The sequence below is a fragment of the Lytechinus pictus genome, chromosome 3, assembly GCF_037042905.1.
Source record: "Lytechinus pictus isolate F3 Inbred chromosome 3, Lp3.0, whole genome shotgun sequence".
In the NCBI taxonomy this organism is placed as follows: Eukaryota; Metazoa; Echinodermata; class Echinoidea; order Temnopleuroida; family Toxopneustidae; genus Lytechinus; species Lytechinus pictus.
In genome coordinates this window covers 43039788-43061550 of record NC_087247.1, presented here as the reverse complement: position 1 = coordinate 43061550, position 21763 = coordinate 43039788, and the positions used below count along the sequence as shown (strand labels likewise).

Here is a 21763-nt window from a genome sequence, read left to right as displayed (position 1 = left end):
TGAACTGGATGGACGGTTGCTGGCTATTCATGTATGAGAGTAGGCTGTCTGTTTCGGATCTGTTTACGATTATGAAAGTAAACCGACGTATCTCTTCCACACCCGAGGGTGGCATGTGGAAGGACACTTGGGCAAAGCGTTCTGTTCAAAACCTTCCATATATAGGTTAGCCACAACCGCTGAGACTGGGCCACCCATTGCTGCTCCTTCTTTTTGCTCATAGAAAGAGCCTCTGTACAGAAAATATGTGGATCTGAGGACGAACTCCAGGAGTTCGGCTATCTGTTCGGGCATAAGTGTGGTACGTTCTGATAATGTGGGATCGGATTGCATGCGTTGCAGGGCCGTACTGCATGCGCCCTCTATCGGTACGTTAGTGAAGAGGGAGACTACATCAAAAGAGATCATGGATTCCTGTTCGTTAACTGTCTGCTCCGATGTGAATTCAGCGAATTCACTGGAGTTGGAAACCGTGTGTTCTGAGCAGTTAGTGAGAGGGGACAGGATGTCCGCCAGGTACTTTGATAGGTTATAGGCAAATGAACCTACGCATGATACTATTGGTCTGAGAATTATTATTATTTAAATGGAAAAAAAAGCAGGACAAACTGCGATCCGAAACCATGCCCTGAGCTGAAAAGAGATTGGCTCTGGAAAACCATGGCTCCAAGGTAATAAAAATGGCTCTCATTCTTTTTTTCTAAATGCCCTCCCCCAAGTATATTTTACCCTTACATATATAATGTAGAATAATGTTTTAATCATTCACTTGACATGAGCATTTTGTTTTACAATAATACACTAGTACAGGTAGATCCATACATCAGTATAATAAATACATCAATAATTTTTTTATTGCATAATATACATTTTTCATAGATTTCCAATTAATTGAATATAGGCCTATATACTTATTTATATATTCATATATATGTTTTTACTCATTTATTATAAATATTGAGCATGCATCGATCACCTGGCTTAATCGAGCCTGACATGGCCTGACAATCATTTGAATAAAAAATAGCAAAAAAATAGTAAATAGTAAGGACCTCCCTCATCACTGATGTAAAAAAATAGGCCGAGAAAATGACTCCTTGTTTTTTTTTTTTAAATAGTAAGGACCTCCCTCATCACTGCTCTCGAAAAACCTGGACGATCAACTACTTTCTTTTTTACTTGGCCTAAAATATGAAAAAATGATTTGCTGTTGACAGAAAGCTAGGCACCTTCTGAATCAATATCAATTTGAGCCATGTTTTAGGCTGAGCAAAATGATGAATTGCATTCTTGAATGGGTTTGATCTTCAATGAGCCATCACTGTTTGCATTAATGGATGCCATTTGGGATTAAATGATTTTTACTTTCTATAGAAATGGTAGAAGTCTTTTGGTTCTCTGTAAAATGTATACATGTACATGGCATGGACTGTAAAACTGCAAGGCTTTCCCCCATGTACATGTAGGCCTATGTACTGTATAGCAGGACATACTCTTGATACATTTAGGCCTAGAATGAAAGAGGGGTTTTTGAATTGTAGAATACAGAGAGTAGAAACCAACTACAAAAAAGACCTACATGTTTAAATTGTACATTATTTCCTGGTGAAAAGTTAAAAGTTATCTCTACAGTTCTGTACTTTTACACGTTTGTCTTATTTTTTTTATAGTTTACTAGATGGATGGCTCTTTTTATAAATGATTTGTTTATTGTTATTGTTTACATGTTTGTGTGTAGTGAAACCAGTACAAATTTATCAAAATTTAATTAAAGAATGATCTGGACAATTCTTCAGTAGGAGCATCTTAACAGAAAGGGTTCTAAAAAAACCCTCACCTGACTCTACCCAATGAAGTTGGGAAAAGAAGTTTCTGTTATTATTGATGGGGCTTGAAATAGTTTCTTCTAGTACTTATTCATTCTCTTGATACTTTGATAACATCGACACCAACACTAAAGGCATATTCAGACGAGGCCAGGGACTTTTCAGACCGCCTCAAGGTTTGTCAGTTCCAAGTACAAGTATTTGGGAAATTCGCCCTGATCTACCCTGATCAGAAAATACCAGGTAATTTTGGCAGTGTACACTGTGAATTAAGTATACCTGCTAAATGGTAGGAATTTGCCGAAATTAAGAGAATTTTCACACAGATTTTTCGTAGGTCCTGGGTAGTTTGGCAATGCTAAAGCAAATTATGGCAACTTTCTCAACCTAGCTAGTAGTTGGGTGCCGGTGCCGTGAGTTGCTGCTGAGCTGGTGATTTTGAATCCCACACCTTAATATATCTGCTTATCAGGCCATACTGATTGTAAGGGTCTGCCTTGGGTCGGTATGAATGTGAAAAGTAATTTTTGTCTCGCCTGCATATTAGAGCGAGACTATAGGCGCCGCTTTTCCGACGGCGGCGGCGGCGTCAACATCAAATCTTAACCTAAGGTTAAGTTTTTGAAATGACATCATAACTTAGAAAGTATATGGACCTAGTTCATGAAACTTAAACATAAGGTTAATCAAGTATTACTGAACATCCTGCCTGAGTTTCAGGTCACATGACCAAGGTCAAAGGTCATTTAGGGTCAATGAACTTAGACCATGTTGGGAAAATTATTTTCAAAATCTTAACCGAAGGTTTAGTTTTTGAAATGACATCATAACTTAGAAAGTATATGGACCTAGTTCATGAAACTTGGGCATGAGGTTAATAAAGTATTAGTGAACATCCTGCTCGAGTTTCAGGTCACGTGACCAAGGTCAAAGGTCATTTAGGGTCAATGAACTTTGGTCAAGTTGGGGGTATTTGTTGAATTACTATCATAACTTTGAAAATTTATGGATCTAGTCCATGAAACTTGGACATAAGGTTAATCAAGTATTAGTGAACATCCTGCCTGAGTTTCAGGTCACATGACCAAAGTCAAAGGTCATTTAGGGTCAATGAACTTTGGCCAAGTTGGGGGTATTTGTTGAATTACCATCACAACTTTGAAAATTTATGGATTTAGTTCATGAAACTTGGACATTAGGTTAATCAAGTACCACTGAATATCCTGTGCGAGTTTCAGGTCACATGACCATGGTCAAAGGTCATTAAAGGTTAATGAACTTTGGCCGCGTTGGGGGTATTTGTTGAATTACCATCCTAATTCTGAAAGTTTATGGATCTTGTTCATAAAACTTGGGATATAAGAGTAATCAAGCATCACTGAACATCCCCTGTGAGTTTCAGGTCACAAAACCAAGTCAAAGGTCAGTTAAGGTCAATAAACTTAGGCCATGTTGGGGTAATTGTTGAAGTGCTATCATAACTTTGAAAGTTTATGGATAGAGTGAATGAAATGTGGACATGGGTGTAGTTGACAGTCTTAAGTCTCCGTTCAAATGTCATTTATGGTCAATGAACGTGGTATTATGTCATTATATGAATGATGTTTTTGTGAATGATTATTTTATAGTAGTTTTCAAAGTTAGCACTGCTGCTATATTAAATTGCGTAATGCAGGCGAGACTGCCAGAGGCGTTCCACTTGTTAGGTATTCTCAAGCCTGAACAAGTTCTTGTCATTAAATGGTATTCTAAAGATCGAGGCAGTCTGAATACACCTTCTAAGATTAATGTTAGGGGATGCTCTAACAAGCTAGATGTCTGCTAATTAAAGGAGGGTTTGGCTCTTCTCTAAAAAGAAATTTCCAACATTGATTGATGTTGGCATGTATGGATGAAGTTTTGCACTATATGTGAAATACTCCATGCTGTACAATCAGGGAAGTAATCCCCTGGCCCTGGTACTACATGTATACATGTACGTGTACATGATGGTTTTACATTATAAATTAGTTCTTAATTTATATTCCTTAGACAATATAAGGTTTTGATTTAAAAACCTAAACGATTGTAGTTTGTCTTATACATGTAAGTCTGTTTTAATTATTGCATCAGCAAAATAGATGTGCATGTATGATATATCTGTATGTACAGTAAATTGCCTATTAAAGACTTGAAATTTGTTCTGAATTGATTAGGTCTACTTTCAAAACATTAATAAATTATGTATAATACAATTGCAAAATGCAAGTGCATTTATACATGTTCTGTTAGTTAACATAGTTGGTAAAAAAATTATAAGGGTACAGTAGTCTGTCAGTAGTTATACCCTGGCGGCATCAGATTTGTTTTTAATAAGAAAAGTAGACCAATGACAAGAAAAGTGTTAAGGTTGTGTAGACAGAGAGAGACACTGAAAAAGTAAGAAAAATAAGATCTACCAATATAATGAAAAAGCCTTCAACAGTTACATAAATGCATTTTGTATTATATAATGCATGTACATGTAGTGTACTGTATGAAAATGAACTAAATTTACATGTATTCATGTTTACATATATATATTTAGGCCAACATGTATGCCTTTTACAGTGTTGAATAATGGGGGAAATCTTTTCAGAACATCTTTCTGTATTTTAGGGGGGTTGGTCTAATGAATAGCATTCTTCCTCTTTGGTTGGCGAGCTAATACAGCAGTAAAAGCCTCGTCTTACTGAAGGTTAATGATGGTTGAGTATTCTAACGGTACGATATTGCTTTTCTGAATAGTTCAGATGGCTCTCCTTCAATTCAAAGCAAGTTTTCTTGCAGTTGCACTGCGAGCTGTCATTACATTTTCATTATACTTCTTTATTTGGTGATTACTAGATTATTGGGTTATTTTTTGATGACTTCACTCAGTGCGAAAGCAAGTCAGTGTAGCCATTCAGTAATAGTATGTAACATACTGTAAGTGTACTTGATTTAGTCGCGTTTGTGAAGCTCTAGAGACCGCTTTTTTGACTAAATTTCCTATTCCTTACATGTTTTGGCTACATGTACATGTACGTGAAGGTGCAGAGCTCAGACTCAGATACCAACCATTCAATTGTGCTGCGATCTTCCCTTCTCCCCCCCCCCCCCCCCCCCCCGTGTCATAAACAGTGCAGGTATCATGAAAATATTTTCCCCACACAAGTCATATTCAATTATTCATGCTTGTACACGTACATGTTTATGTACATAATGAAAGAAGGGTGAAGATTCTGTTTCAGCCTAAGTGCTGTTTCATCTTGAAAATAATTGTACCAAGGAGTTTTTGCTGAAGACTGGCTTTTCGTGTCCATGTGTATGTACATGTATGTAAGGCAGTTTACCCTGAGTCTGATTTCACTGTGTAAGCACAGCTGATAACATAGTGGCACTTTTGAACTTTTTTGTCCTATTTTAGAATGTTCAGTGGTATGAAATTTGAACAAACATTATTTGGTGATGCAGGCTGGTCAAATATTTGTAGACTGATGAAGAGATGAAAGAATGTCACGTTGATCAGGAAAAAAATAATGTCTGGATTTGGTCTTGATTTTGTTTGCTGTCAAAGTTTTTTTCTTGTAGAGTCTATAATTCATGCTACATGTACGTGTAAGCAAATAAACATTCAAGCTGAATATTTTAGTGTTTTGTCTTTGTAGTTTAGTGAAAATTAAAGGTTTTTGTCTCACCTGCATAGCAGAGTGAGACTATAGGCGCCGCTTTTCCGACGGCGGCGGCGGCGTCAACACCAAATCTTAACCTGAGGTTAAGTTTTTGAAATGACAGCATAACTTAGAAAGTATATGGACCTAGTTCATGAAACTTGGCCATAAGGTTAATCAAGTATTACTGAACATCCTGCCTGAGTTTCATGTCACATGACCGAGGTCAAAGGTCATTTAGGGTCAATGAACTTAGACCATGTTGGGGAATCAACATCAAAATCTTAACCTAAGGTTAAGTTTTTGAAATGTCATCATAAATTAGAAAATATATGGACCTAGTTCATGAAACGTATACATAAGGTTAATCAAGTATCACTGAACATCCTGCATGAGTTTCACGACACATGACCAAGGTCAAAGGTCATTTAGGGTCAATGAACTTTGGCCGAATTGGGGGTATCTGTTGAATTACCATCATAACTGAAAGTTTATGGATCTGATTCATGAAACTTGGACATAATAGTAATCAAGTATTACTGAACATCCTGTGCAAGTTTCAGGTCACATGATCAAGGTCAAAGGTCATTTAGGGTCAATGAACTTTGGCCAAATTGGGGTATTTGTTGAATTACAGCCATAAATTTGAAAGTGTGTTGGTCTAGTTCATAAAACTTGGACATAAGAGTAATCAAGTATCACTGAACATCCTGTGCGAGTTTCAGGTCACATGATCAAGGTCAAAGGTCATGTAAGGTCAAAGAACTTTGGCCACGTTGGGGGTATTTGTTGAATTGCCATCGTATCTCTATAAGTGTATTGGTCTAATTCATAAAACGTGGAAATACGAGTAACCAAGTATCACTGAACATCTTGTGCGAGTTATAGTAGTTTTCAAAATCAGCACTGCTGCTATATTGAATCGCGTGGTGCAGGTGAGACGGCCAGAGGCATTCCACTTGTTTTGTTTTATGTTTTATTGGGTCAACACAGACCAAGTATAAACAAAAATAACAAATGAAACATAAACTATTTATAAGTAATCATTACAAAAAACAAAAATATATAGATAATATAAAAAACAAAAACAAAAAAATCGGAAAGTTTTATGCAGTGACACAGACGTGATATTTAACACAACTTTGATGTTATTTTATGAAAAACAGGAAAAAAAAAAGTATGGTCATACACAGTTAACAGGATACCATACATACAATGATACTGTGCAGATGACAAAAATTATAATTCGAACTTTCCATTTCTTAAAATGAGCTGCGAGTTTGTTTCTTTTTTGGTCACACAATACTCAATTTCATTTTGCTTCTTAAAAGATCTAAATGCTCCAAAGTTTGGATCAACTTTGCTGAATTTACAAATGAAAATGAAGTACTTCAGTAATAAAAAATAAGTAGGATATGAACTTATATCATTCGGATCACCAAACATTTTTCTGAAATTAGATAAAGTAAAATTGGAATTAAACTTCTGTATTAATCTTGCCACAGGGGTAAAACCTTTTCACAATCACAAAATATATGATGTTTCAGGGAATTTGTTGCAAAATTCACACAAAGGGGAATCTTTCCTTTTAATCTTGAAAAGAAAATCATTAAAAGCAGTGCATTTGTGAAAACTTTGAAATAAAAAGAACAAATTTTAGTGTCTTTCGGACATTTGAAGTTATTGCAATGTATTTTCTCCCATGAAATATTGTCAGGAATAGGTAAGATATTCATAACGTGCGTCAGGGCTAGATTTGCCACTCAAGATAAGCATAGCTGGGAAATTTTTAAATACCTATTAATTTGAGAATTAACATGATGAACATCATCACTGTTATGGACATCAGTATTTCGAAGATAGGGAATAAGCCAGTCTTTAGGGATATTCTGGATTAGAAAATTAAAATTTCTTCTGTCAGAATGGGGTATATTAAAATCCAAGATTAGTTCTTGAAACAATTTATGGCCAGGGAGGGGTGGATTAAGCAAATCTGATATTGTGTGAACATTTTTATCATACCATGCACCATAATAAAGGTATTGTTTGATTTGGAATGAATCAATCTGTTAAACCATAATGACTGACATCCATCTAAATCAGAAAAACTATAATCAAAGAGTGGCTTGTTAAAGGGATGGTCCGGGCTGAAAATATTTATATTTTAATACATAGAGTAGTATTCACTGAGCAAAATGCCGAAAATTTCATCAAAATCGGATAACATATAATAAAGTTATTGAAGTTTAAAGTTTAGCAATGTTTTGTGAAAACAGTCATCATGAATATTCATTAGGTGGGCTGATGACGTCACATCCCCACTTTCCTTTTTCTTATGTTTTTTTTACATAAAATCATATTTTTTTCATTATTTTATACTTGTGTGAATAGTATGTCTCCCTTATAATAAAATAAGTTGCAGCAATAAATATCTAATGCACTAAATCAGTTGTCAATCCAATTTTTCTAGTTCTTGGAGGAAAAAAATTTAAAACACCTAATTTCATATAATAAAATACAAAAGAACAAGTGGGGAAGTGACATCAGCCCACCTAATGAATATTCATGACAACTGTTTTCACAAAATATTGCTAAACTTTAAAATTCAATAACTTTGTTATTTATTATCCGATTTCGATGAAATTTTCTGCATTTTGCTCAGTGAATTCTACTCTATTTATTAAGCTATAAATACTTTCAAACTTGTTCCTGTTTCATTCAAGTACTAAATAACATGCTATGATTAATTTTGGTACAAGGGCCAAGATGTATAGATTAACTTTTTATATTAATGTTTTCCCTCTATTAAAATGCTATTTGTGCATTTCACAGAACATGTGTGGGTCAGCTGCTTTTTCCTTCATGTATATAGGTTTACATTGGTATAAGATAGCATACATGTATACTGCAAGTAAAAATTGGAAAATTTAAGAAAAATTAAACTGAACGGTGAATCCCAAGAGGAGATAAGGGTTAATCTGTAGGACAAGCAGTGAAATCTCAGAAAAACTTGAGTGTTTTAATAAACTTATAAAGGTGCACGGATTTATACCCTGTCTATAACTTATACATGTATAATCTGTAGGACAAGCAGTGAAATCCCAGAAAAACTTGAGTGTTTAAACTTATAAAGGTGCAAGGATTTATACCCTGTCTATAACTTATACATAAATGTATTGAAGGACCTATACATTTAGGAAAACTGGCATACATGTCAAACTGAAGTGGTCTCATGTTGCCTCTTAAGTCCATGAAGACATTCATGTGAGATCATCATTTGTCATTCCACAATATTCAAGAACAAAAAATACTGCTCTTTAAGGCTTTTTATTAATTTAATTAGCAATATAGATGTACTTATTCTTCAGGCATAGCCTCTTTGTCGAAAACCAGTTTCCTTCATACCCTTTATAAATATTTGCTTCCATCACTCACTTTGCTAATAAATTTTAATATCTGACAGACTATAAAAAAGCGAATTCTCATCAGACCGACTAGCTCTACAGTGTGAACGTGGCTATTATGTCAGACTTCATCCTTCTCAGCTTGAACTTAATAAAGTTGCAAATGAACCAGCTTACTTGTAGTTTGCTTCTGCACATTATTGAGTTTAGATTTTCCCATCTTGGAATTAGTTAGTATAATGAAGAGCTACATGTAAGATTTTTGTGGCTTCTGTTGGAACTGATAAGTGATGATATTAAAGTTATCTGTATACAGATCTGGCTGTTTCATGGGGAATACTAATGTGTACATTATTTTCTTAGAGCTTGGTCTGATGGAGATGCACGTTATCTTCCTGATGTACATGCATCATGTCCTTGCCTAGTTTTTTCATTCTAGAGTTTCTAATTGCACATTTCTCTGTTTCTATTTGCTCTCTGTGTCTGGCAGGCGATGGTGGTTGGACAGCTAACCCAAACGATGAGAGCTCAGCACCAAGTCTGACGATAGACCTGGGACACAGGGCCCGGGTCGTTGCTGTGGCAACACAAGGTCGATACAACAGCAATGAGTTTGTTAAAGCTTTTAAGTTAGCATGCAGTAATGATGGTGAAAAATGGAACTTTGTCCTAGAAAACCAAGCTGAAAAGGTGAGAGCTACATGAATGTGATATATTTTTGTCAGTCTTGTTGATAGATCATCAAAAAAGAGTGTGTTTAAAAATAAAGCAATGAATATCTTAAAGGGGAATCCAGCTTTGGCCATAAAATGTTGTGTTGGGAAGGAGATAAATAAACCAAACAGAATAGTGAAAGTTTGAAAGAAATCGGACAAGCAATAAGAAAGTTATAGCTGCTTTAAAATTGAGATCACTGGTAATATGCAGCTTTCAAATTGGCAACTGGGTAAGTAAATTATGACAAGGGGCAAGGACAACTTTCCCATAGGCCATGTACTTTATTATCAGGGATTTGTGGTTTTCTCCTAAGTATGCCCATTCCCCTGGGGCAGTAATCTGAATATAACCCAGGTAGTATTTTGTTTTATGTCCCCATGAAAGAAAAATATAATTTGAAATAAAACTTTTGGAGAAAATGACATTTTAGCCATAATATGTATTGGAGTACATGGAAGAGTAGTCCTTGCCTTACATCACTATGACATCCCATATGAGGCCAATTTGAAGTCTCCATGAGTATAGTGATTACTAATATTTACAACTATAAAAAAAAATCATAACTTTCTTGTTGTTTGTCCAATATTGTTCAAACTTTCACCTATCAACTTGTCTGATTTTTCTTTTTCTTATAAAAACAAGTTTTTATTTGGGTTGGATTCCCCTTTAAGGGTTCAAACATTTTTTTTTAAAGAGGAAAATTTTTGCCACCATCAAACATAGATTGATTTTTGTGTAATTGCATTTTTTTACAACAATTGGAGGATGATTATTTGTGTGAAATGAGAGTAATATGTTTGTGTGAGTCCCTGTGTCAACTTGCATACATGTACATATTTCATGGCTAACAGATAAAAATGAGTATGTTGATGAAAAACTTGACATAAATGCAATTTTTGTATTCCTGTATTGTATTATTTCTTTCTTTTCAAAGGTGAATAAAGAAGAAAAAACAATCCAAAGGAATGCATCCCCAGCAATTTTTGATAATTCAAAAATAATGATTTTGCTTGATTTCATAAAACACTAATATACACAATGCAGTGAAGATGCAGATTAGAGAATGGATGAATTTACTTACTATATCGGTCGTTCAAACCCAAGCCACGTCAGACCATAAGACGTGAAAAGATTGGAGTTGCTGCTACCCTGTTTGGTGTTCAACAATTCAAGGGATAGAGCTACGTCGATCTGGCACTGCCAGGCCCACAATCAATTGGGCAAAAGGAATTTTTGGTGTATTTCAGATTTTATTTCAAACAATGAAATATGGATTTGTATTTTTATTTTAATTCCTGATATATATAAATTCATGAGTTCAATGTGGAGACAATTCAAACTATGTTTTACATTGAAGGAGGTAAATCAAGCAAAATGATGAAAATGTGACATACATGTAATCATTTTGTTCCTTTGCATATTGTACCACCCATGTTTTGCATAAAATTGATTTTTTGTTTTTATTATTCAAATCGAATTGTGGGGATTGTTCTTGTCCTCAGATTACCTTGGAAGTACATGTAGCAATTAGATCTGCAAATTAAAGTAATTCCTCTACACATGTTTTTGTTGGTTTTGTGCTACTGCTGGTTTATTAGTCTTGTGAAATAAAAAGAAACCCTGTAGTATACGGATCATGTTAGCGTAACACAAGTAACGCTGCAGATGTTGGATGTTCATTAAAACAAACTCAAGCTGGAATTGCATTCAGTTCTAAAATCTTAATTATAGGCTTTACTGTTTCTGTTATCTTTTTGTTCCATGAAAAGGTTATTCTAATGTTGCTTCAAGACTTAAGCATCATATATGATTGTATTTTATCATGTATTTAAAATGTCTCCCTGGAACTTTCTGAGCCAATCAAAATGTTTTTACTCCAGTCAATACCAGCCCAGACATGCATGCATTGTAAACCCCATCTGGATATTTAAATACTATCATGAAAAATTTGACATTTATTCAACTACATGTACAGATGAATGATAATCTTTCTTCACTACACACTGTGTTTTCTTTCTTTTCTTTTAATCTTTTGGCATACCTGTAGACGTTCCAAGCTAATACCAACAATGATGATGTTATAAAAATATCATTACCAGAACCTGTGGAGGGCCGTTACATTCGCTTTTTGCCAACAAGTTATAATAACATGATTTCAATGAGAGTAGAACTCTTTGGCTGTTTAATGGGTATGTACACTGTAACTTGTAACTTCTTGATACTATTTTGGTATAATTTAATTATAATTTAATTTGTGTTGTGTTTCACTGTAAGATTTTAATACTAATTCAGTTAACAATAGGGAACCCTAAATTAGTTGTGTCATTAATGATATATGCTATTTTATTTAATATTCAGCTTTTTTTTTTTTTTTTCTTTTTTCAAAGTGTCCAAATCTACAAGTTATGTATTCAGAATGCAGAGAGATAAATTTGGATAGTTTCATATTATCTTACCAAATCTCTCATACAGTTAATTTCCAAGTTAACCTTCATGTTCAACCAATATTATGACACATATTTTTCATTCAGTATTCATTAAACAAATCGAACATGAAAGTGTCCATTTTCTTCAGTCTTACAATGTTTTTTTTTATTAAAGCTAATTTTATGAGTAAATGAATTTTATGTATTATCAGTGCAAGTATGACTGAACATCAGTAATTTCATTAATTTGATTGCATGTAAAACATGATCATTACATACCTCGCATTTGAATTACATGTACATTGTATTCAATGATATTTTTGCTACATTTGAGCAAACCATTTTTTGCCATACAGATATAGTTGTAGTTTGCTGAAACACTGATACTTATCTCTCTCCCCACAAACTGCAGATGCACAAAGCGCATCATTTGATGGATCTAACTACCTCAGATGGGATCTTCGTTCCGAAAGTGAAATGTTAAATCTTGAGGAGGAGTTGATTGATATCCAGTTCCTAACAATTGAGCCGACTGGAATCATTCTGTCAGCCGATGGCACACAAGGAGATTTCATAATGATCACCATGGAGGATGGAAAATTACACCTCTCTCTTAATATAGGTGGGTCTTAAATAATTTGATCTCTTCATCTTGCAGCTCGGCTTCTTTTCCTTTTTTTATATAAAATTGTTCATTATTCTTTGCTTTTTTTTCTCCTTCCAAGCTGTTGTGATCCTATTCTGCTTTGTGTAATCTTCTTCTCCATTTCCTCCTCCCCCCCTTTCTCTCTCACTCTCTCTTTTCTTCTTCTTCCACATTTCCATATTATTTTCTTCTGATTTTCCAGATATTTACATTTGTTTTCAGAACACACATTCACTTCTCCAATCTCTATTACAATTATTACTCGTATGGGTAAAATTCTGCATGTCTCTTGTCACAATATTAATGGAAAAAAATCTATTACCAAGATCATTTTTCAGATTTTATTATGGAAGAAATGCCGAGATGATAATCAACATTTTTTCTTCTTGTGTCGATCTCATGTTTTCTGAAAAATTGATAACCATTTTTCTGCTTAATTCTCTAGGTAGTAACCCGCTATATGCTGCAGGCACATTGAACATGGAAGTTGGAAGTTTGTTGGATGATGGTCATTGGCATAGCATGAGATACATGAGAGTTAATCATGATATCACTCTTCGGCTTGATGGTTTGAAGGTCAAAGGAAAGCTTTCCAGTGACTTTGCCAAACTAAATCTAGACAGAGAGGTAAGATTGATGACTAGATTCATTCTCTTATCATCTATCTATGTGTGGACCTTGTGTTTTTTATGTTTGAATGTGGTCTTGCAGAGATTAATCAGATATCTTCTTTTACATCTGCAAGAATACAAAGAAGTGAACTAAAGTCTGGAACTTGAATCCAATAAATCAGTTAATACTTTCTGATTTTTTATGCAATATAATGTGTATTCCAAGGAAGAAGAAGAATTGTCTTTTTATAGTCCATCATATTCTACATTTTTCTTTTTAGTTATAGACATTGTTTCTTGGATTTTTTTATTGTATTTTATTGTAGTTTAACTTATACATGCTTTATTATCAAGTTATCCTGTCATCAGTGGAAGCTTGAAAGGTCTTCATAATAGTAATTTTGTCATTATCAATATCATTAATATTCACTTTTAGTGTATTTATATCGGTATTTCATGTATTCACTTGGAATGTATTTTTTAAATAGTTCAGTTTATTTGTGTTGAACAGAATATAGGTATATATATATTTTTTTCATTTATGTGATGTGTTTATGATCGGAATTTTTTGTTTACTAATGTACAGATGTGATAATCATTGCTTCACAGTACATAATTTGAAATATAACTTAAATGCACTATAATTAACATCTGAGTTAATTACAAATCAATTGAACACTCCTCCGTCTTGAAATCATTACTGTGTAGGTCCTTCATGTATATTGTAAAAGTAGATATCATTGACTTTGATTAAAAAACAAAGAAATTGTTTTAAGAAAGAAATTGATTGTAATAAAAAAGAAAACTACTTTAGTTGCTGGGCAGCACCAATTAAACAATATGTGTAGCTTTGTTCCAGCAATAATCATTTAATCATACCAACAGTCTTAATAAAGATCTTGTCCTACTCAGTATGATCATGAACCGAATGAAGGCAAATATGCCTGCTAAATGCAATGAAATCTTGGATCAAAATATCACTCCACACTCTGCAAAACCCTTCCTGTTATGCTGGCATGCAATCCATGTTCTTGACTGCCAGAGAAACATGCCTCCTTGAATTCCAGACGAAGATCTGCACTGAAGGGAAATGCTTTTGGCATGTTGCATTATAAATTAATCAGGCTTAAAATCCAACCAGTTTGTAGGCTGGCCTTAATATCATCGACAAGTTTGTTCAATATTTAATGACCTTCACAAACGGCTTTTACATCTGGAGATATTTTCTTTTCACTTTGATCTTAGAGAGTGTGCGGACAAACATATTGCACCTACCGGTATTTGCATTTGCTGTTGTGATCATTAATACATGTATACAGTGTGCTACTATGGAAATATTAGATATTAAATTGTCATATGCTGAGAATCGTTTTTTTAGCATACCAAAAATATGGCAGCTCTTTTCTGTTTATGTTATAAAATAAATGCTTATAGCTTAAAAGGGCAATAAACAGTATATTTGTAAACATCCAAGTACTGGCACAAAATGAATTTTAACAGTATAATAAAAAAATGACCTCTCAATGTTTGTATGTATATCAAGTTATGTGCTAAATGATTGTGGCAGAAAATTAGAAATTGCTCCATAATAAACATGTATTTTAATAGAATCAGTTTAGCAGGCAAATGCTGAACTGCATGAATTTGTACAGAGTAACATTTCAATATACAAGCAGATAATAGCAAAATATAGAGAAATATACGCAGTGAGATAAAAGGAGTAAAAAGAATGGTACACAAAAGAAGAAGGGATGTCAGAAAGAAGGATACTTGTAGGTGGACAGGGATGATGAAAAGGATATATTGTCAAGGAAAATTTGTAGTTGAGTATTTTCAATGAATATAACAATCTTAGTTACATTGATATTTGAATTATATGAACTAAATATGAGATTAATTCATAATCTTTTGAAAGCTTTGTACTTGGTTTATAGAAAGGTGTACATGTATTTCCAAGCAATTATGACACCTGCCTACATGTACTGTACATGTAGATCTGTGTTTAATAGTGATTTTTAACATACTCTTTTTGTCAGCTGATTTTTCATTTACAATTCACTCTAACTACATGTATGTCACAACTTTTTGTAGATCTATGAAAATTCTTTATCAAATCAACCTTTATTTGACAGACTTTCAATTTAAGACGTTGAACACTGATCATAGGCTTTCCACAAAGTGATATCGATATTTGTCAGTATATTGTAGAAAGCGTAGGCATGGCAGACTTCTAAAAAGCAAGCATAAATTTATAAATTTTCTTCAAAATGTGTATTAATAAATATTCTTTATCATAGATGACAGTTGGCGGTGCATCAGACAGAGCCAAAGGTAGTCATAGAATCAAGCAGAACTTTAAAGGTTGTCTTCAGAATGTTCGTATCAGTAACACGGTGAACCCAAACCTCCTGGGTATCTCTCTTGATTTCATATCAGAGGTTGAGGTAGGAGGAAGGCGAGCATTCTCATCAGTTGGTGAATTCTTTGCTGGCTGTATCAGCGAAGATACCACCTCGTTAACCTTCCCTACTGAGGAGTCCTATCTCAAGTGGCCTGTTTCTACTTCCAGTAACAACTTCACGTAAGCCAATTCAGTATATCTGTAAATTAGTAGAGTGAGTGAATGTGTTTTACTGGTGATTTGTGGGGTCTGATATAGTGATATTACATGTATTTTTTCCAACCATTGAAACTATTTTCGATATAATTTATGTGAGAATTGTTATTATGATTTTTGGTGACATTTTTATATTTAGTTTGATTATGGCAAATAAATCTGAAGAAGAATACAGTTTGTTCATTTAAAGCTAATCTAAAGCTTTAGTAAGTGTGAATTATACTGTGGTCTCATCTAACATGACAATTATATAATCGTTTGGTGATATTGATTGAATTTCATCTTTGAAGATATCGCGCACTGCCTCTTAGTAATATTTTTTATTTTTCTTCTTAAAGTGACTCTCTGCAGACTTAATATTGAATGATTAAGCTACATGGATGAGCATAATTTATATTCTGAATTTTCCAGCCTATTCCATGATGCTTGCGAAAAAGTTATTTATTATAAAGGGGGGGGGAGGTAATTTTGTTCAGAATCCTGACCAAAATAATTCTTCATGTGAAATGGCAGTTATACATCCACTAAGACATATTTTCTTATCCACATCATACATGTAACAGTTTTTGTTAGGAAATATATATATTCATATAATGTTGTGATGAACTGTAACAGTGACTATTTTATATCAATGCTTCATATTCATCAGTGATTTGGACTTTAATCCAATCTCTCATCGCCAGATAACTTTTAGGGAATAGAATTCCAATAAAATGGGATCACCAGAGTAATGGGTAATTAATAGCACCCAGAGGCCTTGTCCCTTGCTGGATGATTTGATTAGAGTAATTTGGGTCCGATTGCTGTAGCCTGAATCTTGTAAAACAATCACCATATATCACAATTGATATTAAGTGCCATTGAATTATGACATTAATCTTGTTTAAGAACTTTAATTCTACATCTATCCAGGGAAGACAAAATATTTAATTAGGTTAATTTTCTTTCTCTCCCATTCAATGCCTTAATATTTCTTTTTCTGTTTGGTTTTTCCTGTAGTTTTTTATCTATGCCTGCTCTTTCTAAGAATTAGGATATATGATTAATATTTTGATTTTGTCTTTTCTATATAGGCCATGAATTTATTAATATCCCATCCACTGTTTCTAGGCATTATTTATAATGATGTAAACAAAATAAAACTACATGTAATTGTTTCCTTTTGCCGGATTCTGTTTCTTAATTCCTATGAAAAGATATGATGGTAAAGAATAGGGTCCTTGATATATTGTTACTTTATCATGTCATTTCTGATGTTAAACTTTCTATTATCAACAGGGTTCATATACGATTTCGAACCTTTGACGATGACTCACTGATGCTATACAATGCACAGGGATCTAACAACTATATTGGGTTAGGTGTGAGGGACTCTCAGTTTGTGGTCATTATAAAAAATGGTCCTGACGCTGTGGATGTGCCAGCTGGTAAGTTTATCACTTCCAATATTAGGCCTACTGCTTAATATTAGATTCATGAAGAGGCTAATGCAATCATGTCCAATAGGAAAATAGGACATCCTATTCACTTTGGAGGGAAACTTGTAATCAAAGATTCCAGTCATGATTCCATCCCCCGGTTTTAGATTCTACCACCTTTCAATTTTAAGGTTCACTGTGAAGACCTATTCTGAACATGTTTGTTGTTCATTTTCCCTGTATCCAGTTATTCTTTTATTTGTTTTGCTTAAACCACTTATTTTTATCTTGATGAGCCTAATATTGATAGAGGTATACACCCTAGCAGTTGTTGTATTTAAAACGATAGTGACCTGTTCTTTATTCGTTGGTCATGGAGTAGACTTGAATCATTATCCTTTTTGATATATTCATTATGAACATTCTCTATTGTATTTATCATAAAAATGATGAATTATAAATTTAGTTGCTGAATTAACTTCAAAGTGTTGTTGTTGTTTTAAACCCAGCTGTGTATGTGAATGATGGACTGTGGCACAGGGTGAGGGTTGAAGTCGCTGGTGGTAAAGTCCACATTACTGTAGATGAAAACAAACAGTCAACTGCCTACAACACTGGCTTTGTTTCTACATCCACAGAATTTTATATTGGTGGGACTGGTAAGTCAGTGTTACTTTTATCCCTTCATCTCATCTTCTTCCTCATTGTTCTTCAATCACTCCATCCCTCATTCCCTTCTGGCCCTCCCCACCCCCTTGAACCTCATTATTCTGAACAATATAGGATATCAAGTGTACCATCACTTGTCAGACTGGTCAATGCTCAGTTGTAGATGTTAAGCCATGTGAAGTTTTTTTTATGTATATGCATGTATTTGTTCTCATTAATTGTTAAGGTGCTAAATTTATATACATTTTTTGTTTAAATCTTGATTTTCTTAAGAATTATGAATTATTTACAAGCCTCAGTCTCATATCTCAAAGTAATCTCTGTTCTATTCTGAATGGATTTCATATCTCAAAGGTTGTGTTTTTTATTTAAATGTTCTATAACTATGATTAATTCTGTTGCAATAACTTGATTCAAAATCGCTATTTCATAACTTCATAATGCAAATCAAATCTGAATTATATTTCTGACCTTTTGTTATATAATTTTAAGTTTTTTTTTTTTTCCAATACACAATTATCAAAATCCGAGGCTGGTATTATCTAATACAATCTCACTTATGCATGTCTCAATCAACCTACTGTTTTCTCATTTAAATGTGGATAATTTTAAGTGTATATCCAATCTTTGAATGTAAATACATGTAGTACTAAATGTTAACATTGTACAATTTAGTTTAAATCAGGTATTAAACATGATTTATTTCTTATTTTTACTCTTGTATAATTTATATATTATCCAAAAAGAAGGGTGATGCCTTATTAGTTCTCTATTTTGGAAAGACAGTATAGGAATACTTCCCTGCATGTACTTATTAAATTCAGAATACATGGGGCTAGTTCAATTGTTTTATTTGTCAGTCCAGTAAGTACATACAATGATCTAGTATCTCATTAAATTCCTTCAATCTGCAGTATTTTCAAGAACAGAGACAGCATACCTACCAGGATTCCGTGGATGCATCAGTCAGATTCATCTCCTGGATAATGATGTCAACATCACTAGTCTAGAATCAACCACAATGCCAGAAGGTGTTATCAAGAATGATATCCAGGTTGATACCTGTGCACTCTTTGACTGGTAAGATCATGTCTGCTGATTTGATTGAGTTTATCAATTTGGCGACATTTTAGTAATTTTTGTCAACTTTTTATCATAGTGACTAGAACTTTTTAATGTCCTTTTGTTACTCATTCGGCATGAATAAATTTACTTTTGAAATTTCCCTTTTTGTCTTATTTCAACTTTCACACTTTCTCCTCCTCCCCTTTTTTCCTTCTACCTATTATTTCCTTTCTGTTTATTTTACTTTGTTTTTGCACCCCCTCGTTCATCTCCTTTATTCCCTCCCCCCTCCATTTTCTCTTTACATTTATTGATTATGTTCTGAATATGTTTGTATTTTGAAAACTCTGCAGATATTTTTTAAATACTTAAATGGAACCATATTAGTTTCATTATATTATAATTCAACTGTTATGCTTGCAGGAGATGATAGTGGTATCTCCTTCATTTTTTCATTTATCATAGACATTCACACTTGTTTCATTGTCTTTAGGATTCCTATAGATTGTTCTTAGTTGTGCTTTTATCCATTTCTGTTATTAAAGACATGATGACTCATTTCCCAAAGGTTGTAATATTCCATGATCCCTGATAAAAATAGTAGTAATAATGTTCATCAAAATCATGGGGAAAATGAATGGAATAAATTGGTTATACTCCTAGGGATCCAATAATCTAATATTGATAGCTATAGCTCATTTGGTTTAGTCTTCATACTAGAACTAATGTTTGATAGAAAATTGAGTGATATGGGTCTGTATCCTGTTTTATGTGATTCATAGGTGTAGTCCAAATCCTTGTGAACATGGTGGCAGCTGTTCTTCTGATTGGCACACCTTCGTCTGTGATTGCCATGGAACAGGATATACTGGAGCGGTATGTCACACAAGTAAGTATATCAAACTCCTCCATATAAGGGGTGTGATGTTTTATGCATATTGAGATTGGATAATACAGCTCAAGGGTTGTATGAATGTGCCACTTTTGTTTTGGCAAGTGACAAGAGCTCCTCCCTTCAGGACAAATACTCTGCCACCAGCATCTCTGTGACTAGCTTGTTTTTACCGATCAGTTGTTGATAACTTATGCTATGGGATCGTTAATTTTTTTTTTTTTGAATTTCTTTACTAAAATATTGATCTGGTTAAATCGTAAACATTAGGTATAAACACACCGCTGACCTCTTGTCAGATGGCTTACACAAAGTGATCTCAGTCGTTTTCTTTATAAATCATCTGCTTCAGAGCTAAAAAAGATTTTAATTATAATTTTCAGTACGAAACAATGCCTTTCTCTCTACACAAATATAGCAAAAGTTAGACTGCATGTCGGCGATCTTACTAAAACATAATGTTACTCAATATTTAGTCTTTTAAGTGCATCTACTTGGAATGTTGTAATTTCCATTAGTGGGTATTCTAATTTAAAGAAATGAAGCATTGTATAAGGAGTCATTTCAAACTAAAACAGGTGATCAGTGGGGTATTTAGTGCAGTAATTTGTCAGTAATTTTATGGCCAACTGTTGTAAGCTACTGGAATTCATTCATCTTATTGGCTGAGAGCAAATTGGTCCTTTAATATTACTAAATTTGACCATAAAAGGGAATAAGCCAGCATGGTGCATGAAAAAATTCACTGCCTTGGATATTGAGATGGTTTTCTGCTCGATTTACCATGTGTCATAAATCTTAGTTGATTATACGACACCTTAGTGATTCCATTGACGATACAATCAACAGTAGGGTAGATTGGGGTTAGTTGGAACGCGGGGTAAGGTGAAACATTGTACCAGTAATTTTCTTTAACGCCTTTAAATAAATTTATGCAATACTGCCCTCAATTTATTGCCATTATCAACAGATTTCCACCATATTACAGACAACACATGTGCAAGAAGCCTGGTGAAGTTAGAAAGGAGTTTTTTCACCTTCTGAGTAATATTTTTCTCTTTCAAAAATGTTTTATTATCTCAGAGAAGTTTATAGATCAAGTTGGCCAGTATTAATATGCCATGGTTAAGTCCCTTATTTGTGCTGAAAGCTTATAAATGTCAAATGGGCATCTGGGGTTAGTTGGAACAAAATTAAAGGGGCAAGTTGGAACATGTTCCAACTTACCCCAAACATAATAATGAATAAAAACATTGGATATAAGGAGAAAATGTATACAGTATTTCACACTCTTTTGAACATGTATTGTAAACCATGCTTGTTTTGTTTCTCAGTTAGGTCTGAGTGTGCATTTAAGGCCTATTTTAGGCTCCTTATGCAATATTAACCATTATCAAACTGGGGGGGGGGCAATTTGAGCGCCCCCCCTCAACAAATTTTGTCACTAAGCCGTTTATTTTGAAGTCCTGTGCATCATTTGAGACCGAATTTGCGATGCCTAGGTGCGCGGTTTCGAAATTACGCAACATTTTGTACGTGCATGTCAGATCCAAAATTGCTCAAAAACGTGATTCCGTGTACAAGGTAAATGCAAATTGTGTTTTTCAACCAAAATTCATAAATGTATGATTATTTTTACTTTTGTTGGTTCAAATGGATTAATTTCATGCTATTTATGATCGCAAAAGGGTCCCCGACAAAGTTTATCGGAAAATAACAATAAAAAAACAAAGGTTTAAAAAAACAAAGGAATACATATCAAAAAATAAAAAAGATACATAAGAAATTATATTTTTTGCAA

General features: G+C 33.8%; 1 protein-coding gene across 1 annotated transcript in view; it reads left to right on the top strand.

The window, feature by feature from the left end:
* Nucleotides 1-406: 406 nt before the first annotated feature.
* The window catches only part of LOC129255594 (neurexin-4-like), a 40484-nt gene continuing 19127 nt past the window's right edge, over nucleotides 407-21763 (top strand). The window contains exons 1-11 of the mRNA XM_064095981.1: nucleotides 407-490; nucleotides 1961-2069; nucleotides 9392-9591; nucleotides 11666-11807; nucleotides 12457-12666; nucleotides 13136-13317; nucleotides 15599-15882; nucleotides 17197-17345; nucleotides 17846-17995; nucleotides 18920-19085; nucleotides 19853-19959. Of these exons, the coding sequence (XP_063952051.1) occupies nucleotides 407-490; nucleotides 1961-2069; nucleotides 9392-9591; nucleotides 11666-11807; nucleotides 12457-12666; nucleotides 13136-13317; nucleotides 15599-15882; nucleotides 17197-17345; nucleotides 17846-17995; nucleotides 18920-19085; nucleotides 19853-19959 (1783 nt within the window). The remainder of the gene's footprint in view (nucleotides 491-1960; nucleotides 2070-9391; nucleotides 9592-11665; nucleotides 11808-12456; nucleotides 12667-13135; nucleotides 13318-15598; nucleotides 15883-17196; nucleotides 17346-17845; nucleotides 17996-18919; nucleotides 19086-19852; nucleotides 19960-21763) is intronic.